The sequence below is a fragment of the Sarcophilus harrisii genome, chromosome 4, assembly GCF_902635505.1.
Source record: "Sarcophilus harrisii chromosome 4, mSarHar1.11, whole genome shotgun sequence".
NCBI lineage: Eukaryota > Metazoa > Chordata > Mammalia > Dasyuromorphia > Dasyuridae > Sarcophilus > Sarcophilus harrisii.
In genome coordinates this window covers 158,612,562-158,638,632 of record NC_045429.1, presented here as the reverse complement: position 1 = coordinate 158,638,632, position 26,071 = coordinate 158,612,562, and the positions used below count along the sequence as shown (strand labels likewise).

General features: G+C 35.2%; 1 protein-coding gene across 1 annotated transcript in view; it reads right to left on the bottom strand.

The window, feature by feature from the left end:
- Positions 1-26,071, bottom strand: part of MAP3K5 (mitogen-activated protein kinase kinase kinase 5) — a 257,445-nt gene that overhangs the window by 170,887 nt on the left and 60,487 nt on the right. The window contains exon 2 of the mRNA XM_031968589.1: positions 6,276-6,415. Within this exon, the coding sequence (XP_031824449.1) occupies positions 6,276-6,415 (140 nt within the window). The remainder of the gene's footprint in view (positions 1-6,275; positions 6,416-26,071) is intronic.

Below are 26,071 nucleotides of genomic sequence, written 5' to 3'. Positions count from 1 at the left end.
ATTATGGAAAGGACTAAATGATTCTGGGATGCCATTTATAATGCACCAATAAGAATTTAGTGAAATCATCATTTATTAAGCTAAAATTTTACACCTCTAGACAAATAAGAATTTTATTAAAAAAAAAAAAAAAAAGAACTTGTTAAATTCCAATCTTGTCCTAGTTAATTTAATCTAGGCTAGGTATAAAGAAAGTAAAACATGAGGAAAGGAAGTGGAAGTTCAAAGATTAAGAAAAGTTAGAAAGCATTTCTGTGTAAAAGAGCTCTCCAGAAGCTAGTTTCTTTTACCAAATAACAGGCTGAAAATTCAACTGAAGAATGAAGTTGATAATAAAATTGCTCTTGTTAAGCCACTAATCTTCTAATAAAGGATATTATCTTTTCACATAGTTTCCTCATTTGTAAAATGAAGGACTATTGAATTAAAGGTTTTCTAACATCACTTCTAGCTTTAAACCTATGAAAATATAAATGTCACCAGCTGGAACTGAGCCCATTTATTCTAGACCAATAGTTCTCAAAGTGTGGTCCAGAGAATCCTGAGATCTCTGAAACCCTTTCAGAAGGTTTACAAATTCAAAATTAGTTTTTATTTCTAATATGATAAATGTTCATAAATATAACCCATAGAAACAAAAATCTTTTAGACAGATCCTCAATAAGTTTTAATAATATAAACCACTATTATAGACTACTTTGGGGTAGTTAGGTGGTGCAGTGGATAGATTACCAGGCCTGCAATCAGGAAGCTACGAGTTCAAATCTTCCCTCAAGACACTTACTATATGAACTTAAGGAAGTCACTTAACCCTTATTTGCCTCAGTTCCTCATCTATATAAAATGGAAACATACAGGAGAAGGAACTGCAAACTACTCCAATATCTTTTACAAAACCCAAATGGGGTCACAAAGAGTAAGAAAACTGAAATGATTGAGCAATGATAACAACAAATTCTCAACCAATGGTATGAAACTCGAATAAAAACTGGGTCACTCATCTGCACATAAGGATTCTTGTGGCCATACTGGCTTCATTTTAAAATGTAATATTATCTATGTATTACTGTATTTTTATTTATTTTATTAAATATTTCCCAATTGCATATTAATATGGTTTGGGTCACACTCTGTCCCGGACTACAACCTCAGTATCCTATCCATTAATTGCACTGCCTTAATATCAAACTTTCTCAATCTGAGTTACTATGAATTTGATTTTTTTTCAATCATTTGATTACTATTTCAAAATAATTGGTTTATTTTGTAATCCCATGCATTTTAATTGGTGCATTTAAAAACCTTATTCTGAGAAAGGGCTCATAGTTGTAATCAGATTGCATTATACACATAGAGTTAAGAACTAATCTCTAAGAACTAAATGAACTAAAAGTTCAATAATCTCTATATACACAAGACAACTCAGTATTATAAATTGATATTATTTGCCATTTTGAATTGAGCCCAGTAAGAATATGAGATTCTCCTACTAATCTCCAATGACAGGAAACTTGACTTAAGTTCTCAGCAAAGTTTTGTTTAATTTTTTAAGTTACAAAAGATAGTTAATGATAATTTAATTGAAAATACTGATGTTTAATTGAAATAAAGTTATAAAATATAAGTAGCTAGACAAGGAAGGTTAAATTTTACAGTTCTATTCATTAACTAGGCTAAGAGAAGCACCAAAATTGCTAAGAGCTGCTAGTTTTTAAGGATATTTCAGATAATGCTGCACATTTAGATTTGTTCTTCCATTTCTTAACACAAGTCAGACCTCTCTGGATAATGTTTAGAGCAGTCAGCTAGTAAAAGGATGTTAATCATAGTATATACAATTCAACTGATTAGTCAAGGAGCAAGTATCACTATAAATAACTATAGAAAAACTCCATGAAATCCTTTCTGTTTGTTTTAATGAAGTGACTTTACATGCAGTGCTTAAAAGAAAAAATAATGTTTGATTTCTTGAGTGAAGAATAATCAATATAATTATTATATTTCAGCTCTGATTTAGTTACCACAAACCACCACACAACATTGGTCCCCATGTAGAGTTGTTACATTTACCACTGTAATGAATAAAATGAACATGGAATCTATTTAAATGTTGCAAGAGAAAGATTGAAATTAAGTAAAATACTATACTCTCTAACCACTACTATAGCCAATTAAGAAAAAGACTAAAAACATATTGAGGTTCATTAGCTAATAATGTCACACATGTCATCCTTGTTGACAGAAGAGATAAAGAAGTATTTTCCAACGTTTATGGTTGTCTGATAATAGAAAGAGGAGAAAATCAGAGGGACAGCAATTCCTCTTCCCTCTTAAAACCCAAAGAAGGTCAAATGGAATCAAAAGGGGTTAGAGTTTAAGTTTAAATTGTTCTGTGTAGAAAAAAAAATTCTTATCAGCATAATTATCTCAATCCTGTAGAAGCCACTAAGATTACAATCTCTCTCATAATTTGTCTACACCCATTATGTCTTATTATCAAATGCTCTTTTTGCATTTCTAGCCTTCCTCTCCAAATTTTGACCTAATTTACATATTGGAGAAAACAAAGGGAAAAAAATTCTACCACTTTTCCCCTCTCAACAAAATGGAAATCCTGCTCTTCAAACTAATCTGTCATTTCCTCCTCTTTCCCTCTCTCCTTCTTTCCTTTTTATTTCTCTACCTCCTTATTATCACCCTCCATTTCTTTTAGTATAAGGCAAATAATGTAAGAGAGTACTCCGGAGGTTTGTACAATAAAAAAATCTAATAAGCTATAACAACAGTATGATATGAAAATGATTCTCCCATAACATCAAATGTCTTCCCAGTGCTTAACAATCTATTTTTAGAATTAAAAAACAACATAAAGTGACTCAATTCAACAAGCATTTATTAAGTACCTACTATATGCCAGATACTGTGCTGACAAAAACTAACTCTCCCCCCAATCAACAGGATATAAAGTAGCATTTATGGCTTTGAAAGATGAGTGTGAATTATCTGTTAAAAGCATTAAATCCCTAATTCGATACTGATGTAATCCAATTATTACTTAGCAACCAAATTTTAAACATGCTTCAGATGTGGATTTTATTCACACCCATCTACATCTCTTTGTGGTCCTGTCAGTTGTTCCTCAAAAACTTGCAAACGTTTTCCTTTTTAAAAAAAAATGCCAACTCTTCTGTGCATTCCCTTGTGGATTTTGCTGACAGTGAGAATCCTTTCTTCTTCAATACCAACCAATAGGTCAAAATGAAAACAGCCTGGTCTCACTGCATACATTCCAGGCTTTTCAGTAATCATCCTAAGTAAGAAGAGGATATATAATACAGTAACTTTTTAGACTGTGGTTCTAATTCTCTCCTTGCCCTCGTGAGAAGAGAAAGATAGTTAATGTTTTGGTCTTTTTCATATTTTTAGTTTAACCATATCCTGTCAATAAAAAGCTAGAACTCTTTTCAGATCTGCCTGGAGATCTCTTAACATACCACTTTCTAGTGGAAAGAAAACAAAGAAGCCAGTCTATATCAAAATATGGTAAAAATAAAAAGTCTTTTTTTCAGAAAGTGAGCATCCTAGGGGTTGGGAGATTAGAATAGGGAGTGTGTAGTGGTGAGGGGGAGAGACTTATAAATATCAGCATGTCACTATAACTCTCTTCAATCAGGAACTTTAACAGGTTAGAGTGACACCCTTTTCAATGATTCATCACATCTAATCAATATTGAACTGAATCACTGAGAAATTTAACTTATGAGAAAGTAAATATATGAGTGGGAAGAAAAAAATAAGGGGTGAGAGAAGAAGTGACAGGAAATAGCAGAAAAGGGAATGCAAGGATGCCTAGGATTAGCTATTAAATGTCTGAGGCCATATTTGAAAGTAGATCCTCCTGATTCCAGGTGTGAAGAGCTAAGCACTGGTTAAGTTACAAAACAAAAATGACACTAAGGTTTTCCTAATCTCTCTTAATGTGAGTGCTTTCCCCAACTTAATTATTTCCTATTTATCCCATATCTATATATCTATTTTATCTGTGTTGTCTTCCCATTATATTGTGAGATTCTTGAGGGCAAAGACTATTTTTGACTTTTTTGTATCCCCAGTGCTTAGCAGAGTGCCTGGCATATAGCAAGCACTTAATAAATGTTCTAAATAGATTTAGCCTTTGAAGAGACATTTATTAGTAGGGACAAGGTTATAAGGCTCTAATAACTTAGAGTTTTTGGAGGGACTGAAGATAATAGCAGTCTTTATTAAAACATTAAATAGTTCTGCGAGGATCTGTTCAAATTTGCTTAGAGGAAATGGTAATGATCGGGCCAAATCTGAGATCTTATAATGGCTAAATTTTGAGGAATAGCTAAGGCAATTAAGTAGCACAGAGGGTAGAAAGTGGCTGGACCTGGAGCCAGGAAAACTTAAATTTAAATCCAGCCTCAGATACTTACTACCTGTGAGATCCCAGACAGGTCATTCAATCTCTGTGTGCTTCACCTTTATAATCTGTCATATCATCTGTCATTAGGAATACTAACAGCACCTACCTCTCAGAATTGTTGTGAGCTTAAAATGAGATAATGTTTGGGAAGCATTTTTCAGACAAGCCTTTAAGTGCTAGTTGTTTGTCCTTCATTTTCAGAGAGGATCAATTACATCACAGGGGGATATGTCTTGATTTCTGTCAAGATTTAATCGAGGCAGAGTTGAGCAAAGTCATCAGCCTTACTTTCTCATCCAAAGTCATCAAAGTCCAATGGCAACGGAAAAGTCAGGACGATTGGCTACCATTCATGATACAGTGGATGACCTTGGCATCTTTATTATCAGAGCAGGCACTTATAAAATTAAACTATATATATAGTTTATCTTCATTATCATCATTATTAAGAGCAATTAAATGGTGCAGTGGATAGAGCACCAGGAATGGAACCAGGAAGACTCATCTTTCTGACTTCAAATTTGACCTCAAACATTTACTAAGTTGTGTGACTCTGGGCAAATTACTTCAATATGTTTGCCTCAGTTTCCTCCCTTTAAGATGAGCTGGAGAAGGAAATGGCAAACCACTCTAGTCTCTTTGCCAAGAAAATCTCAAATGGGGTCATAAAATATTGGATATGACTCAAATGAACAACAATGTGTACTAAGTGCTAGGAATATAAAGAAAGCAAGCAAAAACATTCTTTCCCTCACAGAATTCACTTTTAATGGAGACTACAGTAAACAATACACAAACTATATATATATATATATATATATATATATACACACACACATACACATGTATAGGATTTAAGCCTCAAAAAGTTGGACATGGCTGCAAAATGACTCAATAACAACAAAAAGATTTTATAAGAGAACATATGAAATATGTGAAGATGAAAACAACAAGAATTAACAACAGATTAAATATTTGAATGAATCTTAGGGAAAGCATAGGAGGATGTACTGGGAGAAAAGGATTAGGTTTCTATGGATCATCTTCCTTTATTAGGTTGCTGAAACATAATATGAGTGGGGCAGTGTCTAGAATTCAGGAGTCCTCAAACTATGGCCTGTGGGCCAGATGCAGCAGCTGAGGACGTTTATCCCCCTCACTCAGGGCTATGAAGTTTCTTTATTTAAAGGCCCACAAAACACAGTTTTTGTTTTTACTATAGTCCGGCTCTCCAACAGTCTGAGAAACAGTGAACTGGCCCCTATTTAAAAAGTTTGAGGACCCCTGGTAGATTAATACAAGGCAGTTGTTAATTCAGTGTCCATAAAAGTCTAAGGTACATGATGTGGATTGTATCTTCCTGTAAGCAGCAATGTCAAATCCATCATGTTTCACATGATATCCAATTGTTGATAACAATTTTCACCCAAAAGAAAATAAGTCTTTCAGTGGAAAGTATTATTATCTAGTGTCAGACATACCAAATGAAGGCCTCTTTAGTGACCTCATATTTGGACTGAAATTTTCTTTATCCAACCAGCTTTTCTTTTTCTGTAAGAGTCTTAATGAATTCCTTTGAGTAGAATCTTTTTTTTAAGTCACATCACTAATTGGTCCTGAGGACTCTATTCTAGATTTTTGTCTTTTAGCCATCAAGTTTGTCTACTGGCTATCCATATGGAACTCATAAAAACAATGAATGATGTTTGCATTAAAGTCACATTAACGAGAGTTATGATTTTCACATATATCAAAATTGCTCAGATTTGGTGGGAAAGACTGGTACTTGTGAAAGGTAAGGTATACACACACTGAAACAGAGATGTACCTTCAATGACTGAAGAGAATCTGAATTGGTATCACAGTAGAGGATGATATTGTTGGCCATGCTGAAGCTCTCCCTCACCCCAAGATGATAAAACAAGGAAGGCTGACGGAAAGCATCACTCATCTCGACCACAGCGATATCTGAAAAGAGAAAACAGATGAGCCACACAGTCTTGACAAGGGGTGGCATTAAATCCTGCCTCACTGGCAGTTTCAACAACTCAGTATTTCAAAGAGGAAATGAAGAAATGATAGGGATTTCCCCCTTTCCTTTATCTTTGAACTTTGAATGCAAAATTCTATCAGGAAGTGGTTACCCATTTCTTAAACATGCCTACAGTTCTTAAACAAGAAAATGGTTACATATCACAGAAAAACAAAAAAAAACAAAATAATGGTAGAAAGTGGGTATAAGTCATCTTTGAAAACACACTGAAAGGCAATCAAATGGTATGTGATGAAAGGCAAAGCCAAAACATTGCACAGAGAAATTATGGCACAGTAGAAGATGGCTGATTTTGGAAGCCATTTTATGGATGCAATAATGAGGTTGAAACTAGCTCTAATGATTGAGAAACAAATGTGTAAAATAGTGGTTAAAAGTGTTTATGCAAACATCAGGCAAGAAGGATGGCAAATTTACCAAAAAAATGATTAAAATAATTACATTTTTTCCCCATTTGGAATTTTGGGGGGATTCTTTTTAAAAGGCAGATATATAGTTTTCTTTTGGGGTCTGCCACATTCCTATATTAAAAACTAACACTAGAGAAATGACTCATTTTAGTTTTAACCTCACTCACCATCTGTTTCTTGCACCCACTTTATTTCTTCTTTGCACTGACATCAACCCCTCAGATTCCATCATAACATTCAAAAGTAAGAGACAATACACAACAGTGGCTTAAAAAAACCTAGTAAAACACTAACCAATGAAAAATAAGTGACAAATATAAAGAAAATGCAAACAATAAAAGCAAAAATATTTTTAAATGAAAAAGAATTATTTCTCAAAATGTAATACTTAGAATATTATATAAAACTTAAGACTTAAAATGAGAGGGGGAGAATGGAAGAGTTTCCTGATTAATCAGAATGACTGGACCCCTAAAACAATCTGCCAAAAAAAAATTACAGAAGGATATATTAGCTTGGTTTTTCTGAAGTCAGTGTGACAGAAAAAATTATATTAGTTTGGTACTTCAAAAGCATAAAGTAGAAATATACTTTTTCTAAATGCTACAGCATCTAGAATGCCAATGAAACTCAACTGCTTATCTTTATAATGGAAAAAAAAAACCCCAAAGATATACAGTAACTCAAGAATTGATTCTATCTCAGTTACCAGTTTAGAGAAAACATTAGTTCTGATTAATTCTTTTGAAAATGAGGTATTTTACTGCTTTTCTTAAAGGAATGTCATGACATCAGACATATGGTTGGTACTGTTACCTTTTCCGATATATTTTAAGAAGTCGTAGAATTAAATAAATTGCTGCATGTAACACGAGTCTTTCTAAAACTAGAATGAAGCTCTGCATTTATTAAAATATCTGTTCACCACTCTAAATAGAATTGCACAGTGAACAAAATTCTATGTTCAGAGGTTCTGGCAAATAAAGTTGACTAATATCAGCTTAAGAGAAAAATCCATATAGGACATTAATCCTCAAATTCCCTATTCTCTAACATTATTATTGTTTGTCCTTTGTTCTTGAAAAAGACCATGACATCAGGAAAGTGATACTGTAACATTCAAGTGAATTGGATTCAAGTAAGGATAAGCTGTGCAGTCACTTGCCTCACTTTCTCCTCCAGAGCTGTCTTGGTCCAGTGGCCAGATATAGATCAGGACTACTGGAGATGGCCCTGGATGCAGTGGGAGATCTTGGCCTTTTAACGCTAAGGGGTTTTTTTTGTTTTTGTTTTTTTTTTGGTTTTGTTTTGTTTTTAACAAATCTCAGTTTGATTGAGGCAATGGCCATTAAGTTATTAAGGCTGGGTAAGAACTGAGGCAAACAAAAAACATCTGGGAGGGAAAGATCTATTTTTGAGTAAAGCTGCCCCATTGGGAACCCAACTGAGTTCCTCCTTCCTTCTCCTTCTCCCTCTCCCCCTCCCTCTTCCTTTCCCCTCTCCCCTCTCCTCTCCCCCTCCTCTCTCTCTCACCTCCATTCCCCCTACCCCACAGGGTATCATTCTTACCTGGGTGTTCTACCTGAAGGAATGAAAAATTTGGGGGGAATCACTGAAATCTTTCAAAATATCTTGGGCTTTACTGGCTACATTTTCTATATCTTCCCCTGCCTGATTGATTTTTTTGACTAGGTAAAAGAGACCATTCTTTGTGTGGCCTTAGCATAGCCCTCCCATGTCTCTGATGTCATGGTCCTCTTGGAGAACAAAGGACAAATACCAACAGTTTTCTAACATTACTGCCTTCCTTTTATAGGGAATTGGCAGCTAATCCTGCCATTGGCAAGGGTTATTAATACAGATTATTGATCTCTGTTTCTATTTGAGTTTGACACTACTATCTTAGAGAACTTGCTAGGGCAGGGAGAGGTTAAATGACTTATCCAAGATGACACAGACCATAAGAGTCAATATTTGAATATAGGTCTTCCTGATTCTAAAACTTTAATCTATCCCACATACGATGCTGCCTTCCATTTGTACATCTGTCTTTGACTTTCACCTTGGGCAATGCTACTATTTCCCTTGTCCCAGATTTAGTATATGATCAATGAAGCATAAAATTAGGCTCTCTAGATAAGCAATTAAGGCAAAATAAACCCTTAAAAGCTAATAATGGAAACCTATTATGATTAATTGCAATCAGTCATAAAATGTCAGCTATGGTGACCCTTGACTTACACCTCTGCTTCAATTTTTTCCCACTTCATAGTACACATCTGCTAGCAGGTAAATATTTTTAACCAGCTACAGCTGACTTCCAGCCCGTTTCAACAACAGAACCATTTCTCCAGGATTATAAACACTCATTTATATTTTCAAGAGTGAAAACATCTGGATCAAGGCTTACAATTAGTATGACTCAGGAAAATTTCCCATAATATGATAAAATGGATTGCTAAATCTAATGTCAGCAGACCTGTATTTGAATTCCAATTCTATCAGCTGTGATCCTACCGCAGACATCTCCAAAATCATTTCAACTTTTTTTCCTCTTTCCTTGACTTCTATGTCAATGCATTCTCCATGTAACTTTTTCTGAATTCTCTTTAGTTTTTTTTAAAAAGCTTACTAGAGAGTTTTGTGCTTATATTACAAACATTTATGGATTACCCACCCCCTACTTTATGTGACAAAGTAAAACTAACAATATAATGACTTCATCTGGAAACATGTACAACACTCCACATACTCCACCTTTCTGATTTTAACTATTTTTTTTAATTAACAGAAATCTATTTTTTCTTTCCTGTTTTGTACTACATTAAGAAAAAGGGAAAAAATGAATTCCTTATATCAAATATGCAGTCAAGCAAAATGCATTCCATCAATAGCTATGAGTAAATATATATATATGTGTATATATACATATATATGTATGTATACATGTACACATCCATTTTTGTTAATCATTTCAGTTATGCCTGACACACATGTATATGAATACAAAAGTATGCACAGACATACATATAAACATTCAGGTCCACATATAAGCATGAGTAAGGCAGATAAATAGCACAGGGGACTGAATGCTAGGCTTGGAGTCAGGAAAACTCATCTTCTGAGTTAAAATCCAGCCTCAGGCTGGACCCTAGGCAAGTCACTTAACCATGTTTGTCTCTGTTTTCTCATCTATAAAATTACCTGGAAAAAGAGGTGGCAAACTATTGTAATATCTTTGCCAAGAAATCCCCAAATGGGATCATGAAGAGATGGACAGGAGTGAACCATAATAAGTTTATGCATATGTCTCATTTTATACACAAATTTATCACCTCTCTCTTGGGAATTGGATAATATGTTCCATAATCAATCCTCTGGAAGTATAAATGTTCAATGAATTGAGATTAGTTCTTACAGTCTCAAAGCTATTTTGTCTTTGCAGTGTTGTTATTGCATACATTGTTTTCTTGAATTCTTATTTCATTCTTTACTAGATTATAAAAGGCTTATAAAAGTCTTCAGAAATGTTCATTTTTATAATATTGATTTATAATACTAACAATTGTAATATTACAACTAAAACTATGTTAATAATATTGCTTACTCAACCCTGTATGAGTTCATTGAAGTCATTCCATATCTATTTGAAATGATTTATCTCTTTATTTCTTATACTACAGGAGTGCTTCATCACAATTATATATGCAACTTATTCATCCATTCCTCAATTAACAAGCATCCTTTGGTTTCCAGTTGGGTTTTTTTGCCCCCATAAAATAAACTACTAAAAATATATTTGCACTATGAGATTTTTTCCTATTTTTTTAACCTTTTGGGAGTATAGGCTGGATCATAGTGGAGGTAGCTGGTTCAAAGGACATGTAGTGTTTAGTAATTTTTTTATGAATAATTCTAAATTGCTTTCTAGAATGTGTCTGTTCAGAGAACCCACCAAGAATGCATCAATGTGCCTACTTTCCTACAGTCCCTTCAATGTTATCAATTTCCTATTATGTTACCTTTGCCGATCTGGTAAGTATGAGGTAAAACAGCAGAATTTCTTTAAGGTCCTTTTCTTCCTCTCATCTCCTAAATTAAAGGGTTCACTAAAGCTTATTAAATTCAAGTTCACTAAAGAGTCTTTATATCTCTTTTGTTCTCTCTCCATTCTCACATATTATCAAATCTCAGAATTCCAACCGTTTTCTCTACAAGACTCTAAAAACCTTTACTACCAACCTCAATCTCTGCCCTGATTTTTCCCATTCCCAAGTGCCTTTTACAGCTGTCTCCATCCGGATGGCCTAATGATCTCTCAAAATCAGAGGACGTTAGAAATCACCCACTCCAATCCCTTTGGTATTTTACATAAATGTGTGTGTATGTATATACATATATATATATATATATATGATAACTTTCTCCTCAAGACAACTGACCCTTCTGCCAAAAAAAAAAAAAAAAAAAAAAAAAAAAAACCAGAACAAGTCAATGTATTAATCATATGTGTCAGTGTGTGCAACATTCTGAATCCATATCTGAGGTCCATCCCTCTAGTAAGAGAAGAAAAAAAATGTTTCATCATCAATCCTCTGGAATCAAAACTTTCTTTTTCCTGGATCAGTTCATACATGTCTTAACAAGTTTATCTGAATTATTTATAATTACAATTTTTTCTGGGGCAATGATACTCTATTACAAAATCACAACTTGTTCAGCTATTCCCCAATTAATGAGTACCCATTTAGTTGGGTTTTTTAAATATACAAAAAAGTGTTGCTATGAATATTCTAGTACATTTGGGAACTCTTCCTGTGTTTGACATCCTTGTGGTCAATGCTAAATAGCAGTAAAGATGAGTCAAAAGATTGGAATATTTTAGTCATTTTTCTTGAGTAATTTCAAGTTGTTCACCACAACCGTACCTTTACCACCCAGTAACAGTTCAGCACTATGCAGGAGTATGGCAATCTACCTATGGCCCCTCTGACATGGATTACTTCTTTTATCAGTTACCAAGTTAATTTTCTTGGGCTATCTAGCACATGAAGAACTAGATCCTCCAGAGTATTTATGGGAAATCACAGATAAAGGGAAGCTAGGTGGAGCAGTGGGTAGAGTTCCAGCCCTGGAATCAGGAGGATCTGAATTCATCTTGGACTTCAGACTTACTAAGCTGTGTGCCCTGGACAAATCACTTATCCCTTTGGCCTCAGTTTCTGTATCTGTCAAATGATCCGAGAAGGAAATGGCATTCCAGTATCTTTGCCAAGAAATTACCAAATGGGGTCATGAACAGTCAGAAAAGACTGAAGGGATTGAACAACAAACAGATAAAACTTGCACAGAATAAGAAAGTAATGGGTAGTTTGTGATCTGAACAGAGGAGGGGATACCCACATTAGTGAAATCAAAGATATATTAAGCAATTATGTCACTTCACTGTTCAAAAATCAAATAAATTAAATTTAAAACTTTAGCCTATTAATTTCTGTGACTGTTTTTTCCAATTAACCAGTAAGCTTTTATTATGTACCTACTGTGTGGTAGGCACTGTCTCAAGCACTAAAAATATAGAGACAAAAAATGAAAAGTCCCTCCCCTCGCTTCTCATACACTTCTCTTTATGAACCCCATTGTCTAGCTAAAAGGGAGACATTCTCCTTTTATCTTCTTATACATAAAAAGACTTATATTATTGTCCCTCCACTACAAAGACCTGCTTATGAAAATGAAGTGGGGTATGTATCTGTGTGTATGTAGTGTGTTCACCATTTGTCATAGGATCATAAAATAGGTCACAAAAGTTACCTAAACCAGGACCCACATTTTATAGTTTAGGAAATTGAGGGCAAAAGGAAATAAGTGATTTCTCTAAGGCCACAAAATTAGTAAGTGGCAGAGGTAAAATTTGAACCCAGGCCTTCTCACTCCAAACCCAGTCCTCTTTCCAATGCAACTGGACTGTTAAATGTGCTCTGCATATTTTTCTATTCTGTCGATTAAAAAAATAAACCCATGAAGTTGCATTATACTGAAATGCTGCCTTCAGTTTTTTCTCTCTTGAGAAATAAGGCTCCCCCATCTCTGTGGAATAGCCTGAGAACTGTGCTTGTTCTGAAAAGTTAGGTAGAAAGTGGGAGATGATATTAAAATGAGAGGGAGATGGAAAGGAAAAGGGAGAAGGAGAGGGAGAAGGAATGAAAGAGAGAGGGAGAGGGAAAGGGAGAAGGAGAGGGAAACATTATAAATTCTTCCTAATACATATTCTCATAATAGCTTTAATGGTTGTCTTACTTCTTTTGTCAAATTATGGTTTTCATTGTGTTTAGCACTGAAATTGAAATGTAAGAAAAACTTCAAAATAAGAAATAGATTGGAAAACATTAGAAAAATCTCATATCCATTTCATTTTCATATTTCAGAGTTTCAGTTCAAAAAAAATGTGCTCTACAAAGTATATACCTACTGAATATTTAGCTGAGAGATTTTTAGAAAGATATTTGAGGTCCTGAAAATATTCAGAAATGGAAAAGGTCATAAATTATCATGGAAGAAAAACTCAATTAAATTTTTTCCCCCAAAAAAATCACCATTTTAACAAAGGGATATTGGTTTAAGAATTTATTTTTAAATGTAAAATCAGTAGGTATCAACAGTAGTGTAGATAAATTAAAGAGTAACAAAATGAAAACAAAATGACCCTATCATTTCCCTCATTCATTTATTCAACAAACATCTTTTGAATATAATATTTGAATATAAATTTTGAATACAAATATTATACTGTATACTGTATGCTGTATACTGGGATACAGCACTGTATCCACTCAGTTACCCAGTTGTCCCTAACAGTAGGTGTTTTCTCGTTTTTTAGCTGTGCCTGACTCTCTGTGATGCATTTAGGGTGATCTTGGCAGAGATACTAGAATTGATTTGTCATTTCCTTCTCCAACTCATTTTAGAGAAAAGGAAACTGAGGCAAAGGTTATGTGACTTGATATGAGCCACACAGCTAATAAATGCCTGAGACCAAGTATACAGAGACTTTTTTTTAGAGTTGAATAGGAGTTACTCTAAGTAATTTTATTTTTATCACAAAATAATTTTTTAAAATTTATTTTAATAGCCTTTTATTTACAAATTATATGTATGGGTAACTTTACAGCATTGACAATTGCCAAACCTCTTGTTCCAATTTTTCCCTTCCTTCCCCCCATCCCTTCCCCCAGATGGCAGGATGACCAGTAGATGTTAAATATATTAAAATATAAATTAGATACACAATGAGTATGCATGACCAAACTGTTATTTTGCTGTACAAAAAGAATCAGACTCTGAAATATTGTACAATTAGCCTGTGAAGGAAATCAAAAATGCAGGTGGGCAAAAATATAGGGATTGGGAATTCAATGTAATGGTTCTTAGTCATCTCCCATTGTTCTTTCGCTGGGCGTAGCTGGTTCAGTTCATTACTGCTCCATTGGAACTGATTTGGTTCATCTCATTGCTGAAGATGGCCACATCCATCAGAATATATCCTCATACAGTATTGTTGTTGAAGTATATAATGATCTTCTGGTCCTGCTCATTTCACTCAGCATCAGTTTGTGTAAATCTCTCCAGGCCTTTCTGAAATCGTCCTGTTGGTCATTTCTTACCCAACAATAATATTCCATGATATTCATATACCACAATTTAATCAACCATTCTCCAATTGATGGGCATCTACTCAGTTTCCAGTTTCTGGCCACTACAAACAGGGCTGCCACAAACATTTTGGCACATACAGGTCCCTTTCCCTTCTTTATGATCTCCTTGGGGTATAAGCCCAGTACTAACACTGCTGGATCAAAGGGTATGCACAGTTTGATAACTTTTTGAGTATAGTTCCAAATCGCTACCCAGAATGGCTGGATATATTCACAATTCCACCAACAATGTATTAGTATCCCTTATATAGAGACTTTTAAAAAAAGAAAAGAAAAAAATTCTCTTTGCTCTCAGTTTTTCAGTTTAATAGTTTGATGATATACTGGAATCCATACACTCAGTGAACACTGGTTAATGTCTACTATGTGCAATACAATGATATATCTACTACAAATACTAAAAAGATAAAAGGAGCCTTCAATGAAAACAATGTTTCTGTCTTTGTAAATCCAGAACCTGGTGCTATTAGTATGTAATAAATGTCTGTTTTGTTGAGATGAGATAAGATGCACTTTTTGAAATTAAAAACAAACAAAACATTGTCTTAAGTCAAAATTACTGTTACTATTATTTTACACTTGAAAGGCAAAATGAAATCTGTACATCAAGAGTTGGCCTCTGAGTCAGAGACTTGGATTTCAATTTTGCCTATGACAAGACACTGGAAGCGTAAGCCTCAGGATGACATTGTCTCCATAACCCAGACAATTCTCTAAGACTATAAGGTTGTCCCTCTACATTAGTAAAAGGAGTTTCACACTATGAATGAAAAAAAAAAATTCGTTAATAGTTGACAGATTTAAAAGACTATAACATCTGATCCATTTGTAAATTTATTTTAAGTGAGTGCTCTCAATCCTATTTCTAAGTCTATTTCCATTTAGAAGAAAGGACTGAAAGATCTATTCATAAAAGTTTGGCTCTGGCTGCTTTTTCCAAAGTTTACTGTTTTCATTGTGTTTGAGGCACATGTTAAAAGCAAAAACAAAATCTACTTCGTGTCTTCCACAGTTTCACATTTAATTAAACTAGCCATGTGTTTGCCTTCATTAAGGTTTCAATAAAGAGTCTGCATAATAGACAGAAGAGTTCTTTGTAACCATAGTGGTTTTACATATTTCTCTTCCTAAGACTCCATGGTCTGCTTCCTTCAACTAGCACTTATATAATTGTAAGGAGTGCCAAAAATTGATTTGTGGCAGCTTTTTTAAAGAAAAAAAAGGCTCTGATAGTTTCTCACAGCTCTGGATGGGCAAGGAAAAGTGTTTGTTAACTGTCATTGAATTTTCACACCTGATTTCACATAGGTACAATCAGCAAGTGCCTGACATACAGTACAACATTATTTTACAGAGTTTAATTTTAGATATGGCTGTGCAGTTTTTATACATAATGCTGTCAAGATTGCTATCTCTCTTTTCTGGGGTGTGGTCATTGGACAACATTGTTGTTTCCTCAGTAGATAGAAATATCTCCATTTCTACCTTCAGAAGAGGCAAAGAACTCTAGTAATTATTTTAAAGAATCATTTCAGCCCAATCCTTATTTTGAAATAAATGATGTTGGCACATCATAGAAAGTTGACATGAAAATTGATAGCTTGGTACAATAAAAAGAATGTTGGCTCTGGAGGAGAAGGACCTGTATTAAAATTCCATTTGTGTAATCTTGAACAAAATAATGTTCTCTGAAGCTCAGTTTTTTTTTCATCTATAAAATGGGGTGAGGAGATAGGGGTGTTGGACTAGATAAGTCCTAAGGTCCTTTCTAGATCTGAATGCAGGATCCTATATGAATATGAATCTATGGGACAGCTAGATGATGCAGTAGAATAGATCTGAGTTTAAATATGACCACAAACACTAATGTTGTGAACTTGAGCAAGTCACTTAGCCCCATTTACCTCAGTTTCCTCTTCTGTCAAATGAGCTAGAGATGGAAATAGCAAACCACCTCATTATCTTTGTCAAGAAAACCCCAAATGAGGTCACAAAAAGTCAGAACCCAAAGAAATGAATACATGACAACAAATTGAAGCAAATGGTACAAATACAAGTAACAAATGCATCAGCCCATAATGATTCTGTATTATCGTGTCATCTTACTTATTACCAAACTAATTTGGTCACTGAAAACTCCTGTTCTCAAATACATGGATAAACCCCATACATATAGAGCTCTATGCAATTCAATTCACCATGAATTAAGAACTTACTATATGATGGGCACCGTACTAGGCAATACAGATACATAGATAAAAAAATCAAACATCCTTGAATACAAGGAACCAAAATTCTACTAGGAAGAAAGAACTGTAATCAAGGTCACTGGCAACCCAGGAAAAAGAAATGTGCTAGTTTAGATCAAGTTATCCAACGAAAAAGAGATGGATTTTTGCGAAAGCAAAATCCCAAAGGGATTTAGGGGCCACGTTCTTTCTGATTTTTTTTTATAATTTGAGGGAAGCAGATAATAGAATCGTGTATGTAAGAAGGATAGAAGGAAGTTTCTAAGGCCCTTGTAGTAAGTGCTACAAGACCCAGAAAATGGGTCTTATCTCATTCCAAGTTGTACCTTCCCTTATCAGATACCCTACCCTCATGGCCCTGACTTAAGTATACCTGGCTTAGGTATACACCTCCTCAGATCAAAGGACACTTCTTATGAATTGGAAAGAAGTGAGTCTTTTCAGATGGTTTAGTAGTATCCAAGTTTTCTCAAGGAATTACTATTCCTCACTGGTGGAATACCAAGAGTTCTGAAGAACACAGCTAACAAATGAGATCAAGGTTTAATATTTTTCTGGTACAGATTATTTCTTGATCTAAGTGAGAAGAACAGTTTAGAACCTGGACTAGTTGTGTGTTTTTTTAAACTCTTGTATTTTGGGTGATCTCCAGGTAATGCAAACTTTAAACCAAATAGATCTAGTGAGCAGGGATGCACTTTGCATCAACCCAAAGTATATGAAAAGATTTATTTGTGACTTAGCATCACGGTTCAGTTGTTCAGTCATATTTCAGTCATGTTTGACTCTTCATGACTTTATTTGGCGTTTTCTTGGCAAAGATACTAGAGTGATTTGTCATTTCCTTCTCCAGCTCATTTGACAGACGAGGAAATAAAGGCAAATAGGGTTAAGTGACTTGCCCAGGATCACACAGCTAGTAAGTGTCTGAGGTTAGACCTGAACTTATGAAACTGAGACTTCCTGATTTCAGGCCTACCACTCTATCCACTGCTGAGAGGATTTAAGACCACTAACCTTATGTAAGGATTCCCTGTGAGCCTACATTTTGACTTAGAAAACTACACATTAACATTATATTTCATTGTATTTTTATTTATTTTGTTAAATATTTTCAAATTTCATTTTAATTTAGACTTGGAACTTGGCAGTATTGAGGACTGAGTGTTTTGATACCTTTCTGATTTAGCAAGTAGAAATCTTTTATTAGAGTCAATATTAAACCACTCCTACAGCACTGTGCCCTGCAGCTCTTTTCACTGTCAATATGGGTGAATAATGAGAGGGCCACCTAATGCAATAGAGTGCCTTTAAAATGCCATGTACTTTTCAATAAAGCTATCAGTATTCTGTGAATTTGACAAATGTGAAGATGATCCTACTAGTAATTATCTTGTTTCATTAGTTTGCATTTTAGCATTCTCTTTGAGTTCAAAAATTCATTTTTCTATTGTCTCCAGATCATGTTCTGGTTTTTGCTTCTGAGGACAGATTACACTGGAGAAAATAGGTGAGTTTGGAGCTGTTCTCTGAATAAACATTTTGACTGCCAAATGACAGGCAGACCTAGTTCCTGACCTTACCTAGCAGTGTAATGAAATAATATACTGCTTTTCTTTTTCCCATTCTTCAAACTGCCTTCAAATCTGTCAGTTTTGAAGACTCCCACTGGTTTTCTAGGAAGACTCTTTTGCTATTATTATTTTTAAATCCTTCAGCATAATAGTATATTGCAATTTTTGTGTCTTTTGGATAGATAGCATAGCAGAAAGATACCAGAAATTGATTGTAACTTTGAGCAATATAGATGGAAACCAAAAAGACTAGAGAAAAATGTCACCATCCATAAAACAAGAATACTTATTAAAGCAAATACTAGTTACTGATATTAACATTTCAAGGGAGGTTCGGCTATTCTTGGGCTCAAAAATTACCCTCCTGCTGCAGACAAGAGTACTAAAGTGGTATCATCCTTGTTCATATTTGATTCAGGTGCTATCATCTGTATACTGGGGAGATTTGAATGGGTGATTTTATTCTAATTTCAAGACCCAAATGATGCTATAGTAAAGTCCTGAAACATTAAAAATGCACATTTCCTTCTAACTTGTCTGCCCTTCAAAATGAGCTTTCTGAGACAACCCACTAACTGCCAGCTGGGCTTTATTCTGCCCAGTATTAAATAAGCTTTTTGGTTTGAAGAATACATATTATCTTCAAGCAGATTACCCCAAACCATCTCCAACATCTAGTACGACTTCTGGAAAGGAAGAACTATGCTGAGAACAAGGCCAAAGATTCATGTGGAGAATGATACATGTGCATAAGTGTGTATCTAAATTGTTTGAAATGATTGCTTGCTTGCTTGCTATTATTCCTTCCCCTCTAAATTTTCTTTTACACAGTCAGCTCTGGACTATGTCTACAATTATATATATTTTGATTGGCCCTTCAACAAGCCCCTATTTTGATCTATCTATACATATATGTACACACATGTGTACATTACATGTGGAGACAATTTTTAAACATTTAACATTTAAGAAAAGTTTTGGATTTCAAATTCTATTCCTCCATCCTTCCTCCAGAGAATAAGCAATCAGATATGGGTTATACAAGTGCAATCATGTAAAATATCTTCATCTTAATCATTTTGTAAAAGAAAATTCAAATAAGAAAAAAAAGAATGAAAGAAAGAAAATGAAAAATAGAATGTTTCAGTCACATTCAAAAAGTATCAGTTCTTTCTCTGAAAGTGGATAATATGTTTCTTCATTAGTCCTTTGAGATTGTTTTGGATCATTGTATTGCTGAGAATAACTAAGTCACACTTAGAATATCTTTTTTGCAACTGTTTTGTATATTTTGCATGAGGGGAGGGGCAGACCAAACTAGGAGAGGGGAAAGATATGTACTCTTAACTCCTCATACTTCATTTTTTTATGGGCAAGGATATCAGCTGGCTGCTACAATATCTCTTCCTCTTTACCCCCAGATTTTTTTCACTACTATAGTAGATACAAAATCTACCCTCTCCTTCCAAATCTGCTAGCTTAAATTGCAATTCTCTCTCATCTAGCCTGCAATTGTGCTTGCTCATTTCTAAGACTCATTCTCTAGTCATTTCTTTCTGCCATGAACCAAAGTGACTTTGTCCTTACTGTAACCAGGAACTATTTCTTCTTGGAACTCTCTAATGTTTTTTATCACCTTCTGAGAAGAATTCTTAAGGCCTGCTTCAAATGCCTTCTTCACAGTCCCAAGAAATAGCTCCCTGCATTTTCTTGTCTCTCTCATGAGATGCATACCCCCAAATTAAGTTAATCCTGGGACTACTCTTCTCTGAAGAGGAAAAATGTGTTTGGCAAGGAAGATTTTAATGTCTAAGAGATGCCTTTGCTCCTTATTCTCCTCTCCCATCTCTCCTACCATAGTACCAAGCTAGATGGTTCATGTACATCAAAGAGCTTTAAAACCCTCCACAGGAGAAATACTGTGGAGTCCTAAGGTCACCTCACCCACCGACTATGCTTTAAATAAATACTTTTGAATCTCTCACAGTATGTCTACAGTGTGAGGCAAACAGCAGGTGTTCAATAAAAAGGTATTGATTAGTTGGCATGACTTCTGTAAATAAGAGAGGATTTTCTTAAAAAAAAAAATCTCTTCCACTCCTTAAATCCAATGGAAGTCTCATTCTCTTTCTTTTCCTTCCAGAAATGCTGGTCAAGAATAAATCCAAAAAAAGAAGAGTGAATCACACTTTCCCCAACTGTCCCCTCTTTAACAAACTTTTTTTCTAAAACATTTTTCAGGTTTGGGCTTTTTTCCCCCACCAATAAAACCCAAAGTGCTAAGCTCATTACAGTTGGCATGAACAGGGTACAAAAGAGGATTGATAAGTGAAATGACTTCCTACCCCCACCCCCAATTAACAGTTAGAGAATTATAATTACAGGATGATTTGAGATCTGCAAAACACTTGAGATACATTATCTTGTTTGATTCTCACAATGGCCCATGAGATTGGTACTACAAATATGCTCGACATAAGTTTAAGGATGAGGAAATGGAAGCTTAGAGATATTAAATGACTCAATATTTACTACCTCAGAATCTGGGTCTCTTTCCACCATATCAGTCTGACAGCTCTTTTATGAAACCTCTCTGGGTTATTAATTCAGAAAGCAAGTTTGACACCTCACTTCTGCTTCTTACCTTCCTACCTCCTTTAAAAGGTCTTTCTAATCTTTTACCCTATTTCCTTAGCCCCACCCCAAGCAGTTAATTCCTTCCCTGATCCAGAATGCTATCTTTGTTCAGTTGTGTTTCAGTCTTTGTTACCCCTGGTTGGTGTTTTCTTGAAAGAGATGCTGGAGTAGTTTGTCATTTCCTTCTCTAGCTCTTTTTTCTGATGAGGAAACTGAGGCAAATAGGGTTAAGTGATTAGCCCAAACTGGAATAGCTAGTAAGTATCTGAGGCCAGATTTGAACTCAGGAAGATGAATAGTCTTCCTGACTTCAGGCCTGTTACTCTACCCAATTCATCAATTCTAGTGGGCTCCAATTATTCTATATACTTTTTGTATATACCTAGCTTACTGGCATGTAATCTCTCCTATTAGAATGTGAATTTCTTGAGGACAGAGACTACGTATGCCTTCCTTTTGTATCCCATGTTTAGTTTAGTGGAGAGTTTAGCACCCACTAAGTTTTTGATAAATGCTTCTGACTGACTGTAATAGCATGGAATGGAAGCTATGGTTTCTAAATGATTTTAAAATTATGAATTACTTCTCTAAATTTTTCAGAGGCTAAAATGATGGCAACCGTTTTATCCTCAGCACTTAGCATAGTGTTTCATATATGGCATGTGCTTAATAAATGTTGATTGATTCAAGAAATCTACATCCAGAAGAAATTGAAACTATTTCTAGTCATATGAAAAGGTGCTCCAAATCACCATTGATTAGAGAAATGCAAATTAAGACAACTCTGAGATACCACTACACACCTGTCAGATTGACTAAGATGACAGGAAAAGATAGTGAAGAATGTTGGAGGGGATGCAGGAAAACTGGGACACTGACACATCGTTGGTGGAACTGTGAATAGGTCCAACCATTCTGGAGAACAATTTGGAACTATGCTCAAAAAGTTATCAAACTTTGACCCAGCAGTGTTTCTACTGGGCTTTTACCCCAAGAGATTTTAAAAGAGGGAAAGGGACCCACATATGCAAAAATGTTTGTGGTAGCCCTCTTTGTAGTGATAAGAAACTAGAAACTGAATGGATGCCCATCAACTGTAGAATGGCTGAATAAATTATGGCATATGAATGTTATGGAATATTACTATTCTGTAAGGAATGATCAGCAGGATGATTTCAGGGAGGCCTGGGGAGACTTCCATGAACTGATGCTAAGTGAAATGAGCAGAACCAGGAGATAATTATACCTGTCAACAAAAAGATTATATGATGATCAATTCTGATGGACATGACTTTTGCCAACAATGCGATGATTCAGATCAGTTCCAAAAATCTTGTGATGAAGAGAGCCATCTATACCCAGAGAGAGTCCTGTGAGAACTGAGCATGGACCACAACACAGATCTCTTTCTGTTGTTTGCTTGCATTTTGTTTTCTTTCTCAGTTTTTTTTTTTTCTTCTTGATCCGATTTTTCTTGTGCAGCTAGATAACTATATAACTATGTATACATATATTGGATTTAACACATATTTTAACATATTTAACATGTATTAGACTATCTGCTATCTAGGGGAAGGAGGGGAAAATTTGGAACAGAAGGTTTTCCAAGGGTCAATGTTTAAAAATAACCCATGCATATGTTTTATAAGTAAATAAGCTTTAATAAAATTTTAAAATAAAGAAACCTATATCAGGTGAGACATACTTTCCCAGATATATACAAAATAAATTCAAGGTGATTGTAAAGGCAATAATTTTAAGGATCAAGAAAGGCAGCTAAGAACCTTTCTCTGTAAAACAAAAATAATAGAGCCCCCAACTCTCAGGATTGCTGTGAGGATCAAATGAGTTAAGAATTATAAAGCATTTAGCACACTGCTTGGCACACAGTAGGTGCTATGTAAGTGTTAGCTATTCTTAATTAGCTCATATAGAAAGTGAGATTACAAAAGACAGAAGTGAAAACAGTGTGAATTCGAGACATGGGGGGGAGAGGGAGTCAAATGCTATGTAGGAAGAACAGTAAAATGTCCAGATTGAAAGCTGGTTTGACCAGATGGTAGATGAGTGAAGGGAAATGATATATAAATAAGACTAGAAAGGTAGACTGGGGTCAGATTGTGATGAGTTTTAAATACCAAACAGAGGAATTTATATTTGATTCTAGAGGTAATAGGAAGCCACTAGTATTTAGTAAGTAAGGGAATGACAACCAGACTTGCATTTTTGGAAAAAATCATTTTGGAAATTGTGGAGGTGATGGATTGAGGTGGCCATAAACTTGAAGAGAGAAAAATGATTTGGAAGCTATTAAAACAGGCCAGAGGAGAAGGGAAGATAGCCTTAACTAGAGTGAGGGCTGTGTGAATAAAGAGGGATATTTGCAAAAGATGTTGAAGTGGAAGAAACAAGACTTGGGCGATTAATTTAGAAATGAAATGAAGAGGAGGATAGTTTTAGTAACTTTCTCAATGTTTAAGTTCAAGTAAGTCAAGGGCTTAAAATTCAAATAAAATTTCTAATAAAGTTCATTCCACTGAGAAGAAAATAGGTGTGGGTGAGTAGAGAGGGAGTATAGGGTAGAAAGGAGGGCACTTATGCCACTCTTTAAAATAAATGCACATATTTTTAATGCCAGAAAACCATCTTACATGACATGGGGGTAGTATTTACTTTCTGAAAAAGAGCCATGTTCCACAGGTAAGTCTCTAGTGGATAGTAACATATTAGGTATAGTTTTCCTATCATGTCTAAAACAAACCAATGATATCTTCCTCTCTCTTTCTGGTTTCCTTTTTTTTTTTCTATTTGCTTTCTTTCTTCTCTTTTTTCCTTCTGTCTCACCCTGGAATATTATTTCCCTTTTTCCACAAAATCTATCTTTGTCCAAAAGGGATGATCCCTGTCCAATCAAGTTTCTGTTGTTTACTTACCATTTCTTTCTGAAAATAATCATAGCAAGGGTCACATTTCTTTTAAACTTCAACAAGTCTGTATTAGTATTATAATCATGAGTAAATGTTCCCTGGGTACTAGAGCAAAAAGTTCCCAAATGATATCACTTAGGAATTCTACAGGCTTAATTCAGGCCTCCAAAATATCTGCAAGTTATTCATTATACTGAGTTCTGAATAATTTCTAATATTGATTTCATTTTAGAAAAAGTAATTATCTTAAATTTTTTTCCTGTTCATCTAATGTTCCCTTCCTCCACTCCCCACAATCCCATTTTACCCACCCATCCTCTCTAGATGCAGTCTCTCTGACCACCCTCTTTAGCAATGACTCTCCATTGCCTGTCTCTCTGACCACCTTCTTCAACAATAACTCCCCATTGCCACGTTCAAGCTCTCTCTCTACATCCATCATTCTGTAATCTCTCCTCATTTGAGGTTTGTTCAATATCTTCCTCCCAATCAAGATTCAGGTAGCTATTACCTATTGCCCTCAAGACCCTTTGCCCCTTCCTCAATGAGTTTAGTGCCTAGGTCAAAGTCTTTCTCTCCTACCCAACTCCTTTCCTTATACTAAAGGACATCAATAAACATACTGATACTCTCTCAAATAATCTAACCTCCCACTTTTTCAATTTCTCCATTTCCCATGACCTATTTCCATTCCACTTCAGTTCTACACAGAAGTCTTAGTCTTGTTCTTGCCATTACTCTCAAATGCACCACTTTCATGTCTATAATGAAATTCCCTTTTTTGATCACAATCTGTAGTTATTCAATCTCTATCTCAGTCTTGCTAGTCTGATCCATTTTCTGTGTCCTCACTATATCTTTGAATACTTTGACCCCTTAGTTCTCTCCCAGGCCAGCACTCCTGCATTAACTACACTCTCCTTCCTTCCTTCCCCAAGTTGAACCCTCAATAAAAGAGCTCTACTTTATCTTTTCTTGAATTTCTTGCCCCCATACACATCACCAATCTTACCCTACAAAGTTTCTCCCTGATTTAATTCCCACCATCCATTGCCTTCACTCCTACTGGTGTGTTACTGATTGAATCTGGAGGAAAATCATGAAACCGTGTTGACGTGCCAGGTCAAACAAAAGGGTTTGGTTTTTTTGTTTTGTTTTATTTTCTGTAAAAGAGCTCTGGCTACTGGCTCTAGTGGAATTAACCAAGACTGGTCTTCAAATCTTTGAAAAATCACAGACTTCTACAACATACCTAAGAAGTGATCAATTATCCAGCCTTTGCCTGAAGACCTCCAGGTATAAGAGGGGAACCCACTCCCTCCTAAGGCAATCCATTCCATTTCTGGATAGCTGCAATTGTCATGAAGTCTTTGTTATATCAAGATTACACCTATCCCCATCTCCTCCCCACCTTTTTACCTACATCCTGGGGAATGAGGGGGAGGGGTTACATCATCTACTGCCTGTTAGTTTCTTTTTCCTCTTACTCGGATTTTTGTTTTCTTTCTTATGGGTATTCTGTCTACAAGAGAACAAGATTGCCGTGACCCTCCCCAGTATTATATATCCCCTAACCTGCGAGGAGAAGGATCAGGGAATCTGGCCTTTGGCACACACCTGCCTGGATTGAAGATTTAAGCTCCAAACTCTGAATCTAAAAGGAAAGAAAATCCTAAATGTAAATAACACCTCCCAGGCACACTAACAATGTCTTCACCTTCTTTCTCCCTCCCTCTATCACACAAACAGAAATAGAGCTTTGCTTAAAAAGCGACCTTTCATGCTAAGCAGCGAAGGGTTGCTAAAGGGAGAGCTGGTAAGAGTTCGAGGATCTAATTACCTCTCAACAGCTTTCACTAATAGTGACAGCTGATTGCTGTGTAAACCCGGGATGAATCACAGTGTTTAGTAAGTGGGGGGAGAATTTCAAAAATAAATGAAAAAGCTGCCCCGGGTACCAAAGGACTGAGAAAGTGAGGCTCACACAATATCCTTCACACTCCACCCCCAAGCTAACATCCTGTTTAGCAACAAACCCCAGAAAAAGAAAAAAAAGAAA